The sequence below is a fragment of the Arabidopsis thaliana genome, chromosome 3, assembly GCF_000001735.4.
Source record: "Arabidopsis thaliana chromosome 3, partial sequence".
NCBI lineage: Eukaryota > Viridiplantae > Streptophyta > Magnoliopsida > Brassicales > Brassicaceae > Arabidopsis > Arabidopsis thaliana.
The window spans coordinates 2,435,323-2,456,974 of record NC_003074.8 but is presented as its reverse complement, the minus strand read 5'-3'; the positions used below and the strand labels follow the sequence as shown (position 1 = coordinate 2,456,974).

The window sequence follows — 21,652 nt, the reverse complement described above, 5'->3', positions numbered from 1 at the left end:
TCGAATCCAGTTAAGGGATTTTGAGTACTTTTGACACGTCTTATTCAAAGCTTGATCACATTGTTATTCTCTTTGTTTTAGGGAAAAAAGGTTTTAAGGAATCACTATTTTCTCTATTGAAATGAAAACCTAGCTTGTGGAAAAGTTGTCTGTTAATAAAGAGAAAAAAAAGAATTATCATCACGAGAGGATTAGTTCTTGAACATGGGAGAAAGCAAATCTTCCAATGAACTACGATCTGTCTGTAAAAAGGTTTTAAGTAAAGATTCCCTGGTACATTTTAAGGCAAAATAAGTTCAAAGTCATAATAAACTCGATACTTTTAGACACGAGACATGCCGAGTTTGCGTTCAAACAAGCGACGCAGAAGATAAACTTGGAGAAAACTTGCCCCAATCAGTGCAAACGACTCGAACAAAGCTTTGTGTACTGCTCTTTTGCTCATGTTCTCGTTCACTGCACAAGGAACAACCATATTCAAACCATCACTCAATATTGAAGTGAGAACAACAAATGTGGTTTTTAGAGGAAAAAATGTTACCGATAGCTTGACGATCGGTCTGAGCTTCTAACCAATGTTGTTCAAATTGGATGTTGTAAAGAGCCTCCTCTAACTTTGATATTTGCTCCATCAAGGGAGTGAAATGCTCTGCACAAAAACCATCTTCAGCTAAATACCTCATCACCAAACGAAACTGAAACAAAACTAAACAGATAATCCTTACCGTCCTTTGCGTGTTGATCGTAGTATGCAAAGTGACCAAGCTGTACATCGAAGTCAATGGTTTCATGATAAGGAGACTTGTTTGTGAAACAGAATCTGTAAACCCCTTTTTTTTGGACAACAAAATCATGCTTTGCGCTTATCTGCTCCCTGAAGTCATGAATTTGTTCGCCTGTTGGGCCATGTATCTATTCAAAATGCATCCAAAATATATCAACAACAACAACAACCACCAAATTAACCAGATGGTACAATATAACAGCTTTAAAGAGTAACCAAATTCTTTATCAATACATACTTCAAATTATCTACCAACATTAACAATGGAAATCCTAAGCATTGTTTAGGAATACCAATTCTATTGATTTTCGACGATTTTGCAATGTAGAATGTAGAAAAGTTCAATTAGAAGAAAAAAAGTCATACCACAAGATCTACACCATCCTCGTTAAAATGCCATTGAGAGTCAGACTTGATGACGACGAAAGAGACATGAAGCGTATCACCTTCATATTCAGCCTTGTGGGAGAAACATTCTTCACGGTCTATCACGAATCTAATCCCTAACGTAGCCTGGAAGCTCCATAAGAGCCCTAGTAATACGATCGTACCCTTCAAGCTCATCTGCCACAATAATTTCGAATTATATCAAAGCACAAAACGCAATTCAATCGTTTAGAAGAAGAATCGACTAGAGATTCCAAACCAAACCAAATTGAATTGTTCCAATTTCGATTCCTACGAGGTGATTAGGTTTGACACAGAGAGTGAGAGGGATTTACCTTCTTGAGAAGATCAAATCTGATGATTGATTGATTAGATCGATGGAAACTCGATCTGGTCGATGAGTGTTAAGAAAATTTGAAGATTGATCGGAGTAGAAGACGGTGGAGAGAATTGGATGAGAAAGAGCGAGCTCGTTCAGAATCGGACACGAAGAAGCCTGTTTTGACTCAAGGGGCAGTTTCGTTACCCGACAAGATCATCAAACTATAAACGACGTCGCTTGCTTACTCTTTGGGTTATTTGGTCAGCGGGCTTACGTGGCGTTATATCATTGGAGATAAAACATCTTTAAACCATTTAGATATTGCCACGTCATATTATGTCGAAAATGGAAACTCCATAAAATCAGTACGTTTCATTAGGAAGACTTTATAGGTTTCTCGTTTTTTACTTTGCCACAGTGGAATGTTTACTTGCTTTGCTAAAGAAACAAATGTTCTGACGTGTACCATCAGATTATCTTGTTTGCGGTAACAAGGAGTGTGAGTTTTGGTACGGTTTTCGTTATGAGTTGTAGTCAGATATATTCTTAATTTTCAAATTATCTTTGTTTGTTGGATCGATTATTTCAGTTCGATTCGGATCAAATACGAAGAACATGTTTCTACCCTTACTCTCTCATGCGTTTCCTTAATTAATCAATTTAGGTTCAGGTTTTGAGTTTATAGAAAATGATCAAATTACATATATGGCTGGACCAATATATTCCTATACGAGTGAGACAGATCCAACCATGCCTACACCAACGTTCAATTTTTTTGTAATAAAAAACTACATTTTTGGTTGAAGCACAACGAGGCCTACCTTTGATCCATCTTAAAGCTGTTGAAATGTCCTCATTCAACATTCACTTGAAGAAGTTCCTAAGTCCACTGAAGAGCCGTAGAGCCTTCAGCTCACCACTTCTGATATCTCTCAGTCTCCTCCTCAGAATCTGACCCAAACAAAACAAAAAAAAAAACACAGATTCCACAATATCATGGATCGATCCACAGACTCTTATCTATCGTATTGGCTAGAAAGTTGTTCCTTACGTATTGAGCACGGTACAGTATCCTGCGCTCACTAGTGGACAAGTCTACAGCTAGCTGTTTCAGAAACGCTTTTCGGTTCAACTGTTTTGGAGATGTTATGTCCAAATCCATTGATCCACTTTCCTACAATTAGATAATTGACAAAGCAAACTATAAGCAGATGGAGTGAAAATTTTCCCACAAAGAGAGAGAGATGAGCTGTTTTGTTACTTACCTTTAGAAATCGGCTGTACTTTGATATGCTTGTTTCGCATGAGTCCAGTATGAACTGCAATGCGTCTTCCTCGATTTCAGGATATTTTAGATCATTCTTTGTTGATGTCTTATTTGAAGCAGCTTTCGCCATCTGAAATGGATAATAATTGATAAGAGATGTATTATGAATTTGGGAAGAATTGGATGGTAAAAAGGGTCAAGATGGAGTTGCCAAACCTCTTCAAAGTTGTTTCTCATATCTGGAGGGCTCACCACAAGATAAGCATATGCCATTAGCTCCATTGGCCAACCCGTTATCCTTACGGGAAAGCATTGAGGTCTGCCAGAGAAAAGTTAACACAAACAATCAAAACAAAACTCAAGTTAATCAAGAGAGATCTACAAATTTGAGAGGGGAACATGGATGGTGGAGAATGGAATACGTCGATAATCCGTGTTTCTTTAAAGCATCCAGCTTTTCCTCGTAACACTTATCGTTTTTCCTAAGTGATAATGCTAGTTCTACTGAATCACTAGGATTGGTTCCTTCTCTGGGAACAAACCCATAAGATAACAATAGCTCTCCGTTAGATTTATTCCCATAGGATATGAAAACCTGCACAATGTCATGTTACTGAAACATATCAGAGACTTCAGACAACATTGGTTCCACTTTGGACTGACTTACTGAAGCGCTAAAAGGCAAACTGTGTAAACGGGACTTCTTTGTGTTATACACTGACTTATATTAAACTTCAATGCTCGCTCAGGTTATCTGAATGAATTTATCTTATTTACCTGCTCACCTGGTTGATATGGTCGATCTGTTGTAAAGACAACTCCTTTTGAAGATTTATCATAATCCAGGAACGTCTCAACCTTTCCAAGCAGATTTTGAAATATTGATTACCATAAGTCAATCATGCTTTCTGATTAGGAGAATCTAGGAGCTAATTGGTCATAAAGATAAGTAGAAGTACCTCACAATTATGATTAAGCATATCTGCCCATGGAACTAAGGCAAATCTTCCATCCATAGAAGGCAACCGCACCTGTGTTAGAGAAGCTTAAGTCTGAATTGCAGAGACAAGCACGCAGCACACGGAAGGAAAGAGAAACGAAATAATGCAATATTTTGGTTGTGAGTGGTCATTGTTCAAACAATAAATTGTTGGAGACAGCTATATTATGCAGAAAGTCATGCTAAGATTAAAGAACAAGTCTGTTGTTTCAAATTCAAGACATCTAGATTTACATCAATTATCAAGATAATGATTGCTTATGATACAGTAGTTCTTACCAACCGTGAGAATAGGATTCCAAAAGACCACTTAAATGTCTCATCATTGAAAACCTGCAACCAAGAAATAGCACACTCATATACATGTGGACAAAACAAATTTAAGCTCAGATAATAAAATAGAACCAACACTAGTTGTAATTACAGAAGTGCATCTTATTACATGTCCAAATAGTAAGCTGTAGCAAAATGGGCGTATACCAGTTACCTCTTTAGGGAAAAGTTGAGGGTGTTTGGAAAATATCCTGCTTCTTAGATCTTCATAACTGAGGAAAAGAAAAAGGAAAAAGACATGAGCAGTGTCTTGCAAGACATAATCATCAACCCCCTAGCCTACAAACAATAAGTACTAGTGACTGCATCAATGATTTCCAGCAGTTGAGAGAAAGAAAGAAAGAAAGAACAATATCTCACGTTCCAACAACATTGGTGATTCTTTCAATTGCCCGTTCTCGAATCTGAGAAGCTTCCAAGTACATATCAAGCTCTGTCCGAGTCCTGAAATAGTACAAAAAGGCTGTAGGGAGTAAGAAACTGAGACCAAAGTTCAGCTACAGAAACAAGTACAAAACTTACCAGTATAAAAGCGAGTAAGGTTGTCGGGGAAGAGCTGAGATATAGTTAAACCATCTTGAGCTTTTCTGAAGACTTGCTTCACTTATAAGATAAGTGGCGAGCAAAGGCCAATCTGGAACATCATAACGTTTCATCACTTCACCAGCTTCTGCGTTGGTCCATTCCTAAAACCCAATCTCCGATATTAGATATTCACATTCATGAAAGCCAGATACTTTAACCTTGCATTGATCTGAACAAGAGGTGAGGGATTGCTTGCAAGTGAGATCAAGGAATATAAGATTAGATTCTTTGATTCCGAGTGAAATTAGGAGTGTGAACTTACGGAATCAGCACTGATGACGAGAGAAGGAGGAACGAAGAGCAATTTCTCTCCTTTTCTGAGATTCTGTGAAGCGACGAGGCCTCGCTCACCGATGTCGACTCTATCAATAGCCATTTTCTGCGGAGGGAGACCTGAATCAGAGAGCCAGTTCTGAAGAGAAGTAGCGTTCTCAAGTGAATCAATCTCGCATCCCCATGATATCTTCGGAGCTTCCTCCATGGATTGTATTGTAGTCTCACCGGCCGAAACTGAGCAGTGGATTCCGGGACGGCATCGGGACAGCGGAAGCGGTGAGAAAGAGAGGGTGATGTTTTGATTACGAAGTTTGTGAAGTGGAGAGTAAGCTGGGAGTAGAGTAGACTGCAAGAGGCAAGCTTTTGCCATCGGAAAAGAGAAAACGATGAAGCGAGAAGACGAATGGTTGCACTTAGCAGAGGGGGCATGACAAAATTAAAAGATAATGTTTTTAAATTCGAACCAAAATTAGTTTGTGGATTTACGGTTTGGTTCGGTTTTGAGTTTAATTTGATGCTAAGGAAAAAAAATCTAAGCTGCCTATGGATAATGATATTAATATTCAAAACTTTGTTATGCGCTAATGCTAATGGGAAAAAGCCTAGTGATTAGATTTTGATAGAATCAGTTGATGAGATTTATTGAAAAATTGTTTCCATAACAGCAATATCTGGACGGTTTATTAGAATTTAGAAGCAATAGGGACCCAAAACACAGGAAAATTAATGAAAAAATTGAAGATTTGTTTATGTAAATGACAATCCCTAGAGTTGCTAATTGCTATTAATAATGCTAAAAGCGTACTGGACCTGGTAAATATTTGGACAACCATATAACTCATTATGTTTTTGAAATCCAATTTTTAAAATATTTTAATTTGGTATTGTAAAAGAAATTACCAAAGACAAAAAAAATAAACTTATTCAGTAAATTAAATATATATGTAATTATCATGGTGGGGATAATAATAACGTATTATAATTATTTGATAATTTAAATATTTACATAGAAAACAATAATACGTTACTGAGATGTAAAAATATAAATAATAATATGCTAATCATTAAATCGCTCATCTCATAATGATATGGGTAACATCGTTTGAGATAGTTGAGATTTAATATGATCAAGTTACAATCAAAACTTATCTTCTTCTTATTTTCTTAAATACTATGTTTTATGTTTGTCATTATTATGTAGTGTAAATATTCAGAAGATATCCTAAATCCTAATTTAAATATATTTGTGGACAAAAAAAGATTGTGACAACAATTTGGTTATCATTATTTACCAAAGATTCAGATTAAAACAAACAAAAAAACTCAATATTAAAAAGCTACAAAGGAATGCAAAACAAAATTGAAAAAAGAAAAGAGAGCCCTACGCTTCCAAAATCACAGTGCGTATTATTTTGCTCATTCCTTTCTCTCGCCCCCTTCCTCTTTTTTTTTTTTTTTTCTTGTTCCTTCTTCTTTCTTCTTCTCCTTCGTCGACCCAAACTAGTTTCAAATCCCATCCTCTCGTACTGATTTATCACTCGCCTCTTCGTATACATATATAGGTACTCAGACCTCTTTTGGTCTAGGTCCAGATTTCGATTCCTGTTAAAATATCAGAAGCGAGATTTTACGTTTGATAGAAGAGAGGATGGTCGGCAGTGGCGCTAGGGTTTCGATTTCGGCTACTACTCGGAAGATGATTCAGAACATTAAGGAGACCACTGCTGGGAACTATAGCGAGGATGAGATTATCGCAATGCTTCATGAATGTAACATGGATCCTGATGAGACCGCTCAACGCTTACTTCTTCAGGGTATAATCTCGACCTTCTCTGCACTTTTTTCTTTACCTAATTTCTCTTCTTTGATTGGATCGAGATTGTATTTTTCGATTTGGGGTTTTCTCCTGTAACTTAGGTTTTAGCATCTGATTTCTCTGCTCTTTGATTTTTTTTTTTCAGATTTTATCTGAATTCACTATCATCGGTTTCTTCGCCTATTAAGTTTTAAGCTGTCTCTAGTTGTTTATGTGATATTGTGTTGTAACCTCCTTTTCACAAAAAAAGGTTCACGAATTGATTTGGAATATACGGGAATCAATTACTTACACTAGTGATGTGTGAAACAAAGAGAATTAGCTTCTAACTAGAATTTTTCTGAGTGGTTTGTCTAGGAATAATACTTTTGCTAGGTATGAGTTCTAAACAAAGACTGCTGCGTTGTAGATGAATCTAGTGCTTAGAAATCCACATTTTCATCATCTTACCAAAACAAATTGTTATGAAAATAGGATTCTTTGGAGATGTGGTATTGCATCAGGCTTTTCGAGTGCTTCATGTAACCTGCTTGTGTACCATGTAATTTAGAGATGGTTGCTAGGATATGTTTTAAGTTTTTTTTTGTTGTGTTTTTCTATACAATCTTATGTGCTAATGCAAAAAATTGTTTATGACTCTGCAGATCCATTCCATGAGGTTAAAAAAAAGCGTGATAAGAGGAAAGAGGTATGGGGTTTTTGCAGTTCTTTTGGTCTCTTCATGGGTTTCTGTGTAAAGGATGTCTATTAAACCGCATATATTTGGGACATGGGTATTGACAATGTTATTGAAATGGTACAGAACATCAACAACAAGGATTCTGCTGAATCACAATGGAGATCTGGTGGAGGGGGCCGTGGTAGCAGGGGTGGTCGGATGAATTTCTCTTCTCGTCATGCATCAAATGGTAAATAACAATCTGATGAACTCAATGTTTTACAATCATATGAACTCGCATCTCTTAATATGCCACATTAGTTGTCTCTGGAAGGTGGTTACTTGCGGTCACAATACTTTTTGTTATATTTACTCAGTATTGATTCTTTCCTGATTTTCCTCCTAGGACATACTAGTTGTGTTCATGATTGGCTTTTAGTATGTTTAGCGAAAGAATGTGAAAGAGAAAGTTCCCTAGCGGCAGTCTGTAACATGTTGCTTTTTAATTTTTCTGTAATTGATGAACTGTGTGGTGAATGTTTACTTCTGATCAGATGTTGCTGGTGCAAAGAATTCTTTCAAAAAAGAAAACGGTCCAAAGCAGGTTATTGATCCATCAACTTCAACCTCTCAAGAGATAAAAACGAAAGATATAGCTCTGGTCTCAAGGTGATTGTCATCCTATAGTACTAATTCCTTTTATGTATCATTCTCCTTGATTCTATGTGACTTATAGGTGGATGTATAACACCCTCAGTTAAAGATGGGTGGGCCTTTTTCCAGCATGGATATACTCTATAGATGATCCTTCTCATGATTTTTGTTTTGTGTTTTTTGGTTTACAGCCATTCTGCTGTGATGGATAAAAGTACTGTTGGTCCGAAATCAGGAAGCTCTGATGTTCGCCAGTCTTCCAACCTACCAGCTGGTTCAGGTCAACTTAAAGCTGGCCGATCTTCAGTGCCCTCAAACAACATTGATGGTGCACCGTCTTCTGTGGAATTAAGCAAAAATCGTGTAGCAGTTGGCTCTAGGGTTGTGCATACTGAGCAGAAGGCAGTTGATTCTCTGCCACTCCCTCGTCCATCCTCTTCTGAAGTTCGATTCACATCTTCAAATCCCAAATCAGAGCAAACAGCACCTGAACAGCACATTGGAGAAAGCAAGTCCCATACCAGATCCCGTGGGGTTGGGAAGACTGCCGTGAATGATACTTATGGTTCAAGGCCTGCTTCATCTCATAGCAACAGCACGGGTAGTCGGCCTTCTTCTAACTACAGTAATCGGTCACATCAGACTGTCGGTCCTCAAAGAGGTAACAGTGATACATTTATTTTTGCTGTACTGGATTTCTACTATCTGTGATAAGAAACATATAGTACATATTCCAGATGATAAAATGTGCATACAGCGGGACTTGCTTTTACAGGAAACACTTTTTGTCTGCTGCAGTTCTTCATTATTGTATTTCTTTTGTTTTTTTATTTGCACAAGACTGGAATCTTCTGACATCTTTATGTCAATGATACTTGTTTCTAGGTGCTGGTTCCATTAAGGAATGGAAACCGAAGCCAGTAGTGAACCATAACACTACCCAGGGCTCTGGTGCATCATCTACAGGTGAAACTCTTGCAGTTCCTACTGAAGCCAGTGACAAATCAGTTGAAGATGCTACCCCTTCGGCAGAAGCCACATCCAGATTGCAGAGACAGCTTGAAGACTTGCAGATTCAACGTCAGCATGTTATTATTCCAAACCATATTCTTGTTCCAGAGGCTGAACGAACCAAGTTAAGCTTTGGAAGCTTTGATGCTGACTTTTCTATTACGTCTAGCACAGTAGCCTTTCCTCAGAGTGAAAAGAGATCTGCACCTCTTTCTCATAATTCGCAGGAAGTTGAAGAAAGTTTTGCAGAGGAGGAATTTAGGTATCTACCTTTCTCTACTTTGTCAATTATTGTTGATGTTGTTATGCGAATAAATACTCTAAATTTAGAGTGAAATGAGCTAGAAAGAAGTTGTGAATAATAGATTACTGATGGAAATAGGTAAGAGAAATTTCCTAGTGTAGTCGCTTGTTTTGCTTAGTAGCATAGCCGAAACTTCCAAAGCACTACGGTGTATATCAGGTTCTAGGTCAACAAAATATATATCTTTTTGTCATGCTGTGTAGGGTGTCAGTTGAACTGATAGTGTCAATAGTTAAGTGGGTTTTGTTCATAGAAACAACTCTTTGTCCTGCTTGGCTCTTAAGTTCCAAACAGAAAGTAAAACATTTTGTGCAGTCACTGATTTTCTGGAAGTCATGATAACCTTTACATTATGAACACTTATCCGAACACGAAACCCAAATTTTTTCACTTCTAGTTATTGAACTTTATGTCTTGAAATATAACTATATTTATATGACCAGTCCCTAAGCGAAACTTTTTTTATGCATTCAGGCACCCAACTGTCCATTCGATTGAAAAAGAAGAGGACGGTAATGTTTACTCCGAGTCACCTTCACAAGTTCCAGATAATATGGCTGGTGAAGGTAATACTGCAACAAATACAGCTCCAGAGTATGATGTCACCAAGCAGGAGAATATGTTGGAGTCCGAAAGCAATCAAAACTCGTTTGACCAGGTTCCAAGTAATATTATTGGGATTGTTCCTCCAGCTCCTGGGAACCAGCATCCACAATTTGAGACTTCTGACCCTCAAGCACGTGATGCCCTTCGTCTTCCCAGTTTTATGGTATGCCCTTAATTACATTAAGTTGTCAAGTTTTCGAATGGTTGATCTACTTAAACCATTAATTATACTTAGCTTATACTCTTCATTGATCAGTAACATTTTGCTCATTATATAATTTTTAGGCATTGTCACCTCTAATATGTCTTCGTAATGAACTATACTTTTGTTGTTTGAAGGGCCAACAACCTTTTGATACGGCGAGCTACTATGCTCAGTTCTACCGCTCAGGTCCTGACAGTGATGGCCGTGTTTCTCCCTTCGTTTCCCCAGGGGTTGCCTCCAAATTTAATGGGATTACAGTATTGCCTCCGCATTCATCTCAAACCATGCAAGAGGTTAGTGTAGTTTTTGGGGGTTAACCTTTTATTTTATTTTATAATTCACACCTTCACGATTTTGATCTAATTTAAGATGGTTTTGAGACTTTTTCGTTTAATTCAATCTTCCAACAGTAGCATCATCAATCAAATAGTCAAATTTTCATGTCAGCTACTTGGATCTAAGTCTCATTTTTTCTTCTTGATAAAATTGAAGTAAACCTATGGTTTCTAATTGGACTGCATATTTATATGTTCAGAAGCCCTATAACACGTTTGAAAGATAAAAATATAGCTGTTATTATTACTTTTCTGGTCTGAAATGCTTGAACATGTTGATTTGTAGGGTGGAAATAACTTGGTCCTGTCTACTGCTAGTCCACCACCACTGGTAACTCAAGCTGCTGGACTAATGCAGAGCTCTATACCTGTCACGCAGCAGCCTGTTCCTGTTTTCCGCCCTCCGGGCTTACATATGTCGCATTATCCACCAAACTACGTGCCATATGGATACTTCTCCCCATTCTATTTACCTCCCCCTACAATGCACCAATACTTAAGCAATGGTGCATATGCTCAGCAACCTCAGGCAAGCGGTGTATATCCTCCACCTCCTGGAACTGCAACAGGAGGCAAATACACACTCCCTCATTACAAGCCTGGGACTAATACAGGAAACATGACTCATGTCGGTATTACTGGTGGGTATGGACCAACATATGGGTCTTTCCCAGCAGGATATAATCCCACCTCTGCTGCATCGGCCGGGAATTCGACTTCCAATGAGGATCTCAACTCATTGCAGTTGAAAGAAAACAACGGCTACAGTACAACAGGGCAACAGGTACATATTCCCTCTCCCTCCCAAAACCAACTCAGTTGAAAGTTTAGTTCCCTTTCCTGATTAATTTATAATTGTGGGGTCTCTGCAGAGTGAAGCATTACCTGTATGGATTACTGGACCAGGACGAGATGTGCCAAGCTCTTTCTATGGTTTACAGCACCATGGGCAACACGTGACTTATGCTCCAGCACAAGCTGGTCACGTCGCATTCCCAGGTATGTACCATCCGGGACAAGCAGTAACAGCAACAGGAGTCCATCATCCGCTTTTACAACAGTCTCAAGGTGTGGCTGGAGCTGAAATGGTTGCACCTGCGCCTAACGTTTTCCAACAGCCTCAGCAAACACAGATGAATTGGCCAAGTAATTACTGAAACAGGAAGTATAAAGGAGAAAAAGATTTTGAAGATTCAACAAGTTTCAAATTCCAGAGAAATCAGGAAAGATATATGGGTGCGGGTTTTTGTTGACTTGCGTGTGTGTGTGTGTGCCATCTAACAAATTACCAAAGAGATGAAGCTATGAAGTTGAAGGCTTAAGCATGAAGGAGATTTACAGAGAGAATGATCATAAGGGTAGGGAAAGGTATTGTATGAAACCAGTGTTTTGGTGTTTTCTATATCTTTTTTTTTTTCTTTTGATTTAGCAAATTTTTTTCTTTCTTAGCTTTTAAGAGGTCTTTTTTAGCTCTCTTTTTAAGTTTCTGAGCTAAGACAAGAACTTTGCTACCTGAGTCTGTATCTGAAGACTCTTCCTCTCTTCCTTCTTTTCTTAGCCTTTGGTCAATGTTTTCAAATCCGAGTCAGCAATCAAATTGGACAAATTTCTTGCTCGCGAATCAACTTTCTCTGAATGTTTATTCCTCAATTCGAAAATTAAGGCTTGTGAATATGAGTCTTCAAGAAAATTCACATTAAGTTGTAAAATCCGAAATACTCCAAATATAAATGTTAAAAACTTTTGGTCCATATGTCATCTTGAAAACTACTGTTTTGCATCTCAATCACTTTTGATAAGTGTTCAAAATTGACATAGTAGAAGCTAAGTTTAAGTAAACAGCGATAAAGCGCCTAAACTCACATAAATGGACTCCCCTTTATAATCTGACATTTAAATAATAAAGTTCAGATGTTTTGCATTGCCTCATTGTTGGATCAACCTCTTGAAGTTACTACAAACCAAAATCTCGTTAAACTTGAACTAGTACTAGTCGGTTGTTACAGAACGAGACTTAGGTTAAGTGGTACCACATAACTTTCTTTGTCTATAGAAGAATGTGGATAATGTCTTTAATTTACAAGAATGCCGAGTACAAAACAGAAAAACATTTATGAGTATACAAACAAATACAAAGGCATATACAACAATCACATATTGTTTAAATTACTCTAAATCTCCTTCCCTGCCTTTTTAACTACCAAGAGAAGAACAAAATTCATGGAACCCTGATCAGTGTGAGACGCCTGAAGAAGAAGAAGAAGAAACCGGAGTTTGGACAAGGAAAGTCAGAGAATAATCCCTCTGGTCAAGAATGAAGCTTCTGAGGCCAAAAAAAACGATTGAATCCCAAGAATGAATGATTGCTTACAAGAGTCAGTCTTGAAATCTGTTCATGCTACAGTAGTCTTGTTTTGTTACTAACCCACAATTTTCCAAGTTGCTCACTTGAAACTGCCCATAAGTCAAAACCTTTCTTGTTCGATTCTTCGCCATGTATATATATCTATGTACCTTTCAAAAGGAGTCTTCAATAACTTCTGGTTGGGGTGAGAGGGTCGTAATCATAAGCTTCACCAGCTTTGACAAATCGCCCCTTTACACGCCGTCTCACATCAGCTCTTGCTTTGCGGGAAGCATACCTCACTCTCTTATCAAACCTGTTTCCAGAAAAAAGAAGCCAGAGTCACATTAGGAAAATCCTGCACTCACTTCAATGATGCTCATGTATTTGCAGTTTCAGACTACTACTTACTTGCGAGCCTTCTTCTTCTCCTTGTAACGCATAACTGCGTTATTACGGGTTACTGAATGTGAGCAGGCATTGTTATCCTGTAATGTTGGAGGATACCATGGTGGCTCCCCCGAGAGCTGTATGGAAGATGATGCACCACATTCTTGGAAATCTCCAGCACTACTTTCTCCAGTGACTCCAGAGAAGGATATGTTCGAATGTGCTGGCTTCGATGCGAAGCAAATTATTGGCTCAGTTTTCGAACTCATGAACGAATCATTACTGCCTGCTGGCTGCACCGAATTCCCTCCCTGGATTGAGCAAAAACAAGAGAGCATTATTAGAATCACACAGAGATGCATCCAATTTGATAAATCTAAGAAGAAAGGGTAATGGATAAAAACCTCTGGAGCTGTTTGGTGCTTATGGAAAAGGCTATCGATTCCACCATGCCCGAATAGCTCTTCAGAGGGGTTAAAGGCGGTACCAAAGAGTTCTTCATAGTTCTCAAGTGCCATGTCAACTTCATCCATACCAAGGTTCCCGTAGAAGTCATCTTCACACATTCCAACATCCTTTAAACCAAAACAAACAACAACTCTGAATTTAGTAAAGAAATGATAGATATGTATATCCATGGATGCAAAAGTAATAACATATTGAGAAAAAAAGTTACCTTAGCAGAAGATGATTTTCCTTGTGGTACAGAACTGGTTTCAGGAATTGAAGAGGATCCAACCAAGACATCTTTCTTATCCTCATTACAAGTTTTCTTGTCGGTAGGACCATCATCGTCTATATTCATCATACCCAGTTCTTGTTCACAAATAGATTGTCCAGCTAAGTCCAAACAGAAAGACCAAATGGAAGCGAGTTCTGAGCTGGAAGGGCAACCCGAATAGCAACTTATGGTTTGCCTCTTATGCTGCTGCGGCGAAGTAGAAGAAGACGAAGAATTGTTGTTGTTGCTGTTGTTGTGGCCAGACCAGTCACAGTTTTGACAGAGTGAAACCCTTTCTTCAACACACCTGACAGTAGCAGGCTGAGCATTGCATCTCTCGCAGACAAGTGTCCGAGAATGTCGTTTGGACAATGCATTAGCGGAATGAACACTCCGGTCACAGGAGAGACACAAACAAGCTGCATCGGATCGACAGTACACCATAGATCTTTGTTCACCACAGAAGTCACACATGTAACCCATCTTCCTTGGCTCTGACCAAATCAACTTTCTGCTGTCCAAAAAAGTAAACAAATTATTAGATGAAAAAGAGAGAGACTTTTGGTTCAAAAAAGCAAGCCTTGAAGAAGAAATAGATGGAATCTTTCTGAATATAGGTAGTAATTTCTAAAAAAAGGTTGTAGGAGATTAATAACCAAAGGAGAAGGATAAAAAAGGGAAAGGAAACCTACTTTCATGAGATTTTACTCAATACAGAGCTTTTATTATAAACAAGAGTCAGAGACCAAAACCTACAAATGGATATTACTGAAAATCGAAATAAATTAATAAAACAACAACAACTCAAGCTTCAAAGTATAAACCCCAGATCAGTAAATCTAGAGATTTTGTTTGACTTACTAGTTCAAATGGAACTGAATCGAAAAAATCTGAATTTCCAATAAATAACGAAAACTTTTGGATCAATCCCAATCATCATCATCCGAACAAGTTTTAAAACCCCAAATCAAAAGATCCAATTCAACAAAAATCAAAACCAACCCTTCATCGATATACAATGAATAATCAATCACTAACACCAATTATACAACAGATAGCAAGAAAATAAGAACACACTTGGGATTATTAAAATCAGAAAAGAAAAGACAGAGGGAGAAGAGAAACAAACAACTCACGTAAAGAAGATCCTTCTTGTGGACTACTACTATCTTCTTCAGAAGTTGAATCCAGAAACTTTAGAGACAAATAAACAAAGCCTAGAAACAGAGAAGATGATGACTATTCCAGAACTTCTTCTTCTTCTTCTTCTTCTTCTTCTTCTTGTTGTGGCTTCTCTCTCTCTCTCTGGAGGAAGAAATGAAAAAAAAAAATGAATGGATAGACAATGGGTGGGTGTGTCCGCAAAGGGACATGTAGGCGCTTCTGACATAATCTGATTTATCAAAAGTGCCTAATTTCCTTCCTTCTCTTTCTTTTTTTTATTAATTAAAAAGACGAAAAAGTGCAAAAAAGTTCGTGTAGGGTATTGTGGGTCCCTCTCGTATTTATAGTGAAAGCAATAAAATTTTTATGGATATTTCTTAAAGATATTACTATTAGAAAGAAAAGAAAAAAAGGTTGTATGTTTTTTACTCACGCGCATGCGAGTATTGAAGATAATCTACTCGCGACGTGGAAGTTACCAAGTGGCTAGTTTGTGCCATAATGGATTCTCAAGCGTTCACTTTTTTGATGCTTTTCGACGAATCAGAATTCAGAAAATCTCCCTCTCTCTCTCTCTCTCAGTCTCAGATAATAATAATAATAATTGATAAATCTGTTTGCTTTGACCTTACAAAAGCCAAAAATATCTTCTTCTTCTTCATTTTTCGGTGGGCGTATATAACAAAAATATCTTCTTTTGGTAGAACAAATAAAATAAATTAATGATATTTATCATTGAGGGGAGAGAGAACTGAATGAAAACCAAAAAATATCTGCCAAGTTAGATACGTCTGTATAACTCTTTCAGACCAGAAAGATATTTCACACTACGTCTACGTACTACTAGCCTTTGCCCCAATATTCTTCATAAAAATAATAATCATAAAGTCGCTGAAAAATAATGAAATCAATATGATAGATCTCTCTTTTGTCCTTTTTCTTTCCTCATATTAATATTGTTCACCGGTTTACTTAAACCCATTTCTTTATTTCGATTTCTTGGGTACTCGATATCGATTTATTAAATTGAGTAATATAAAAAAGCAAAACATGATAGACCAAATATGAAAGAATGATGGTTAAGTCTTGGATGAAACCCCACCTCCATTTTTTTAAGTGTCTGACTGTTTTCACATGTTTACAATTTAAGTTCCTATTGAATATACGATTTAGTACCACTAAATAATTGATCATAACTTCAGTTCAAAGTTTATAATTACAAGATGAGAAGTCGAATTGAAATGATGCATTGTTAATCAGAAAACTATTGTTTTTGAAATTGAGCAAGTGTTAATTTTTAAACTCATATAATATAGTATTAGTTAATGGTGAGTTAATATTGTGTTTCGTTCTCAATTAAGAAAACATCAAAATGAATTGCTCTTTATCCAGACTCGTATGTATCCAATCAAAGACGAATGATCAAAGACCCTAATTGGTTAAAATATTAACAAATCTGCCTGGCAAATAAGTGAATAGTAGTCATCTAATCAAATGATAATGAAAGCGAAAAGGCGACGATAAGACGCACTAAAAAGATCGAACAAGATATATAAAAACAACAAACAAAAAAAATAACATATGATGCTGAAATGTCAGTAGGATAAGATTCTCGGACGATCCGAAAAACTTTGGTACAAAACATCGTATTCCTTCTTCTTCATCAATATCCTATTATTAAACAACCGGCTTAGCAGTTAGCAGAGCTGACGACACCTCACTTATTTTCTCTTAAGATAACATTAACTATCTCTATTACTATACTTCATGAGTGCCTTTTATGGACTTCACACCAATTTTAATCTCTCTTTTTTTATGCCTCTCCCACCAATCATAACTCTAATCATTTGTATTATATTAAGTAATCCCACTCCTATGTTATGATCCTCCCATGAGTTGACCAAATATATGTACCTTTAAATCAAAATGCTTCTGAGAGTTTAAGATTTGGTTGAACCAAGTCAGCCCAAAAAAAAAGAAACTGTTTCTTTCATAAATAAATATCCTAGAAAAAGCAGAGTGACGTGGATTTGGTTCTGCTGAGCATAAGAATTTTAACAAAAGGGTACTACTACAATAGGGAAATTTACTGCAGGTCCAAGCAAAGACTGTAGCAGTGTTGGGCCATGAAAAAGACCTGACCTGTGAAGATTAGCCATAAAGAGCACGCCACGGACTTTCTTCTTCTTTTGATGTCTTTGATGCGCTCCACTTGATTCTGTCTCTTGAGAAAGACAGTCCTGTCCAACTAGCCACGAGCTCCCCTGTTTCATGGATCACCTGTGATGACAACAACAACACAAACTCGTTATTCAGCTGAAATCAACCAGCGAAAAACAAGCATAAACTGAGACAAAATTACTAAGTAAAATTACCTGAAGCTCTTCGTCTAGAGCTTTATGAGTTAGGCTATTGCTTCTTTGGCCTATGAGAATAGCGGTAGGCAGGCGTTTAACACGAGCTAGATGAAGCAAGCATGACAAAGGTTCATAATGGATCTGCATCGATAGTGGTGGTTTCTCGATGCGAGAAGCAAATAACCTACTGGTCTCTGTTTCTGTAGCAACTTGAACGTAATGAAGACTAGCTTTTCTGTTATTTGCTTCCAGGGATCTGTTATTGAACTTGAGCTTAGATGCCGCCACAAAGAAAGGAGCTATGATTGTGGGTAGAGTTGACGATCCCCTTGTAATTAGGTCCAGCAGTTCATTCATAGCACACACTAGTACTGGAGGCTCATAACTTCGAAGAAGAAAAATCGAGACCTTAAACAATATAAGAAATAGTCCGAAAGTTAAGCAATGAAATCATAGTCCAGAAATACACATTCAACAGAGAAACAAGAAAACATGATATCAAGTCTTGCAAGTTGCAAGATAACCAATTTGGGGATAATATTATCATCAAGGGCCAAAATCTGACCAAGCTTAGAAGACAGTCCAATATCATAAGTTAGGTTCCATTTAGCTGACAGACTGAAGAAAAGGCATTTGTTATTGCTTTTTCACTAGCCAAGTCAACACCTCTAAGCACTCTAACTTAAGCATATATAGAGACTTAGTTTTTTTTCTCATAAGGCTTTAGTTTCGGCAAATACAATTTAATGAAGACAAATCATAGTAACAGTTGCACATCCTTAAGAATCCAATCATCATATCACATTTTGCAGGTAAACAGAGTCGACTAATCAGAAAGTAATCAATCTTGTACAAATTAAGGAGACCACTATTCTTCAGCTTAACTATATCACTGAATAAAATTTCAGTTCTAAGAACAAACAACGACTATAAATAAAGCGAGAAACGAACTCAATTAAACTATGAAGATTAATAGAATATAAACGCGATTTAAAGAGGAGGAACCTGATAAACTTCATTTTCATCTACGAAATGAACGATACTCCCGCCGGTTTCCACACCTTCAACGCCATACTTATCCAACGGAAGCTGGATCTGTTCTTCTCTGCAGGAATTACAATGTTAGGCGGAGATAGTAAGTAAAAGGCGGAAATCGAGAAAGGACGAGTCGAGTTTACAGTTTGCGAAGAGGGGAACTAGGGCTAGGGTTTAAAGTATCAGAAATGGTTGCAGCAAATCCATCGGAATCATTCCAGAGGAAAACAATCTTCTCCGCTACTTTCATCGTTTTGAGAACTGAGCGAATCTGTTTAATCCTGTTTTTGGCTTATTGCACAAGAAGCGATTATTGTTTAATCCTTCCAAAATTCTGATTTCTTGTTATTTGTCATCTAGTCCCTATTTTTCCCAATGTTTTAAAATCTGAACCAAAAGAAAATTGGATGATATATGATTTTTTTATTTTTTTTTTTTTTGTGAACAGGAAAACAGATTATATCTCGTTTATTAACTCAAAGATATACCACTAACAATAGTCAATCAAAATTTTGAAACGTCATACAAAAAGAAATTTCTAAAAAAGACACAGGATAAGTATCTATGTATGGATGAAACACGAAAAAACACTAGTTCTTTGGTATTTGTCATTGATATCTGACTTAGTGACTACATTCTTACTAAAAACAAAGATGATCTTTTTTGGAAAACTAAACAGAATTTGTAACAAGAGCGGAATGTCTTGTAAGGTGGTGACTCCTCTCAGACCTCACCTCAGGGATATAGCTCCTTATACCAGGATTATGATATCATCAAGCGGATCTCTGTCACAAACTATTCAAATATTTCACCTCACTTGATATAATTTTACTAACTCAGATCCGAAATGCAAACCAATGAACTATTTACCAAGAAGATGTTTGAAATGTTTAGAGCATTGTAGTGTCCACTGGGTAGCTTCCCAGTACCCGCAAAAAGGTAGCAAACTCCTGCCAATAACAAAATCCAGAGTCTTAGTCACATGTACATGTTTTCAGATCAAGTGACCAAAGGCTTTACCTCGAGATGCCTAAGTGCGTTTTGAGCAACTTCATCAGCCATAGATGCTTCAAAGTCCACATAGAAAAGATAGTCAAAGTATCTGTCAAGCACAGAAAGAGAGACACTTTCATCACTGCTCAGACACTCTGGGTACGGTATAGACTTAACAGTGGTTTTGTGAGAGAAATTACTTTAGTCCTCCAGATGCTCGGAGAGGATGTTTCCTTAAAGGGCGGCTTTCAATCTGATCGAAACCACAATAAAATTGATTGTAAGGGACTGGAAACAAGGCTGCACATAATGAAGGAAGATTTTGAGTGTGTTAATCAAAACCTTTGTGAGGTTGATTTGCCGAAGGGCAAACACAGCAAGCGCTTTGAAAAGTACTCCAGGCCCTTCCTCTAACGAGAAAACTATACTTGTCTACAAGAATCAAAGTAACTCATTCCATCAGAGAAAAAAAAACATTGCCAGAAATTAGAGTTGCCTTTGCAGATGGAAGTTATACTGGATTTCTCACCTTAAAGAGTCTGTTAGTTCCAGGGATAATGGGTTCTCTTGCGAGCATTAGAAACCTTGTAACATTATCACAGTCATCCTAAATTGATTGAACTTCACAATCAAATAATCCAGCAGAAGTGTAAAAATATGGATGAAAAATTGGAAAAGGCATTCGGAAAGTCTTTAAAACCTGGATATCTTTAGCGACTATGTTCAAACCATATATCTTTGCAGCTTTTTCACTGGCAACTGCAGCTGCATCATTTAAATTTTCGAATGCAATTTGCTGCGAATCAAATTCACAAACTTATTTAGCTGCCACTGTAAGTTGTGAGTGTGAATATATAAACATACTAGGAACATAAAACATACCTTCGCAGCGCCAGCAGTATCATCTACTGCTTCTCTGACCAACCCCAATTTGGTTAACGTGTTTTCACATTGGGCAAGAGCCTGATCCAAAGCAACGAAGAAGGGTTTAAATAGTGCCAAGAGAAAAAGAACTCGATTATGCACAAAGGTATGTGGCATACCTGTGGATGGCTAAGCACCCTTCTCAAATCTTCAATATTTACACCGTGGTTAGCCAACAAACAGTGCCGAACAGCTAGCTTGACTTCGCCTACAATATGCAAATTGTGTCGCAGCAGAAGATCATAATTTCTATGGATGCTTCCACCTAAAGAGTTCTCAATCGGTAAAACAGCTCTGTCAACAAGCCACCGCTCAACCGCCTAAACAAGAACAAAGCAAGACTAATGGCAACCAAAACTTAAGAAAATGAAATACTGATCATTTCAGTCTTGATCAGTAAAGGAACGAGATTCTGACCTCAAAAGCAGTGTCAAACTCTTCGCATGGAACAGCTTCACAGTTTGGATAAGCCTTCTCAGCAGCTGATTCGCTGTATGCACCTCGTACTCCCTAATTGGAGAATCATTCATTAGCCAATAAAGTCCCAAAACATTATGACTCTCAGAAACAATTCAGTTCCTTTGAATTAGTTACCTGATACGCAACACGAACGCGGGAGCCATTAGAGACAGATTCCGTGAGCTGGTTCGATGATAACGGCTCTATTATTCAAACAAAAACGAACTAATCATCACTAAATCCAAATTCTAGCTGCTACTATTTACATATATACGTTATGTCTACTGCAAATGAAGAAGATATCTGTCACACAGCTCAAAGGAATCGAAAGTGGGGATTCGTACTAGGAAGCAGAGGCGAGTCTTCAAAGATCTTCTTCACTTCCATAGCTCTCACGGAGTTATCCCTTCCGTTTGCATCGTTTTCCCGGAGTGACGCCAAGACCGTTACGATACGGAAACGCTTCGAAGATCCGCATCCGTATCGGACGATGGAATTATTAGGTTTTCGATTGGGTGGTGACAGATTGCTAGAGATACCGCCGTGAAGTTGAGTCGCCGGCGACAATCGAACAGTGTGCATTGCCATTGATGTTGTTTTGACGGCTGTTTATGATGAGAGATATGTATATGGAGATGGAGGTGACATTGATGGGCCACATTATTTATCTATCATAAGGTTTTTCTAATGGACCAATCCTAAGGCCCATAATTTGTGTTTAA

At 37.6% G+C, this 21,652-nt stretch overlaps 6 protein-coding genes across 12 annotated transcripts; 1 reads left to right on the top strand and 5 right to left on the bottom strand.

Annotated features, from left to right (window-relative positions):
* Window positions 1–56: 56 nt before the first annotated feature.
* Window positions 57–1,736, bottom strand: p24beta2 (emp24/gp25L/p24 family/GOLD family protein). The gene is made up of 5 exons (NM_111647.5): window positions 1,507–1,736; window positions 1,151–1,348; window positions 726–912; window positions 542–649; window positions 57–456 (listed from the first exon to the last, which is right to left on the bottom strand). The coding sequence occupies exons 2-5, from the start codon at window positions 1,346–1,348 to the stop codon at window positions 323–325; spliced, it is 627 nt and encodes a 208-aa protein (NP_187425.1). The 5' UTR covers window positions 1,507–1,736; the 3' UTR covers window positions 57–322.
* Window positions 1,737–1,874: 138 nt separating this feature from the next.
* On the bottom strand, window positions 1,875–5,411 carry AT3G07670 (Rubisco methyltransferase family protein). 2 transcript variants are annotated; one of them, NM_001337727.1, is made up of 12 exons: window positions 4,941–5,372; window positions 4,616–4,847; window positions 4,454–4,537; window positions 4,248–4,305; window positions 4,040–4,093; window positions 3,720–3,791; window positions 3,538–3,618; window positions 3,183–3,355; window positions 2,977–3,079; window positions 2,759–2,890; window positions 2,545–2,667; window positions 1,875–2,444 (listed from the first exon to the last, which is right to left on the bottom strand). In NM_001337727.1, exons 2-12 carry the CDS (start codon window positions 4,747–4,749, stop codon window positions 2,358–2,360), a joined length of 1,101 nt encoding a protein of 366 aa, NP_001325677.1. In that variant the 5' UTR covers window positions 4,750–4,847; window positions 4,941–5,372; the 3' UTR covers window positions 1,875–2,357. The 2 variants fall into 2 exon arrangements, with proteins under 2 accessions (NP_001325677.1, NP_187424.1); NM_111646.3 differs by having other exon boundaries at window positions 1,893–2,444; window positions 4,616–4,779; window positions 4,941–5,411.
* Window positions 5,412–6,315: 904 nt separating this feature from the next.
* AT3G07660 (flocculation protein (DUF1296)) lies at window positions 6,316–12,287 on the top strand. The gene is made up of 10 exons (NM_111645.3): window positions 6,316–6,768; window positions 7,415–7,458; window positions 7,573–7,678; window positions 7,983–8,097; window positions 8,274–8,743; window positions 8,968–9,355; window positions 9,872–10,166; window positions 10,343–10,501; window positions 10,830–11,327; window positions 11,416–12,287. Exons 1-10 carry the CDS (start codon window positions 6,603–6,605, stop codon window positions 11,698–11,700), a joined length of 2,526 nt encoding a protein of 841 aa, NP_187423.2. The 5' UTR covers window positions 6,316–6,602; the 3' UTR covers window positions 11,701–12,287.
* A 155-nt stretch (window positions 12,288–12,442) lies between these two features.
* Window positions 12,443–15,410, bottom strand: COL9 (CONSTANS-like 9). 4 transcript variants are annotated; one of them, NM_202521.2, is made up of 6 exons: window positions 15,135–15,318; window positions 13,954–14,512; window positions 13,682–13,852; window positions 13,299–13,588; window positions 12,915–13,203; window positions 12,443–12,789 (listed from the first exon to the last, which is right to left on the bottom strand). In NM_202521.2, the coding sequence occupies exons 2-5, from the start codon at window positions 14,479–14,481 to the stop codon at window positions 13,074–13,076; spliced, it is 1,119 nt and encodes a 372-aa protein (NP_974250.1). In that variant the 5' UTR covers window positions 14,482–14,512; window positions 15,135–15,318; the 3' UTR covers window positions 12,443–12,789; window positions 12,915–13,073. The 4 variants fall into 4 exon arrangements, with proteins under 4 accessions (NP_974250.1, NP_001030659.1, NP_187422.1 ...); NM_001035582.1 differs by having other exon boundaries at window positions 13,954–14,509; NM_111644.5 differs by having other exon boundaries at window positions 12,443–13,203; window positions 13,954–14,509; window positions 15,135–15,406.
* A 1,626-nt stretch (window positions 15,411–17,036) lies between these two features.
* AT3G07640 (period circadian protein) lies at window positions 17,037–18,960 on the bottom strand. Its single transcript, NM_111643.4, has 4 exons — window positions 18,698–18,960; window positions 18,525–18,624; window positions 17,538–17,927; window positions 17,037–17,442 (listed from the first exon to the last, which is right to left on the bottom strand). The coding sequence occupies exons 1-4, from the start codon at window positions 18,802–18,804 to the stop codon at window positions 17,314–17,316; spliced, it is 726 nt and encodes a 241-aa protein (NP_566314.1). The 5' UTR covers window positions 18,805–18,960; the 3' UTR covers window positions 17,037–17,313.
* A 25-nt stretch (window positions 18,961–18,985) lies between these two features.
* ADT2 (arogenate dehydratase 2) lies at window positions 18,986–21,567 on the bottom strand. Of its 3 annotated transcripts, none has more exons than NM_111642.3 (12): window positions 21,275–21,567; window positions 21,066–21,133; window positions 20,889–20,981; window positions 20,591–20,791; window positions 20,430–20,510; window positions 20,248–20,343; window positions 20,077–20,154; window positions 19,890–19,979; window positions 19,748–19,800; window positions 19,575–19,656; window positions 19,425–19,504; window positions 18,995–19,349 (listed from the first exon to the last, which is right to left on the bottom strand). In NM_111642.3, exons 1-11 carry the CDS (start codon window positions 21,516–21,518, stop codon window positions 19,445–19,447), a joined length of 1,146 nt encoding a protein of 381 aa, NP_187420.1. In that variant the 5' UTR covers window positions 21,519–21,567; the 3' UTR covers window positions 18,995–19,349; window positions 19,425–19,444. The 3 variants fall into 3 exon arrangements, with proteins under 3 accessions (NP_001325505.1, NP_187420.1, NP_974249.1); NM_202520.2 differs by having other exon boundaries at window positions 19,010–19,339; window positions 21,275–21,530; NM_001337726.1 differs by having other exon boundaries at window positions 18,986–19,504; window positions 21,275–21,549.
* Window positions 21,568–21,652: the final 85 nt, after the last annotated feature.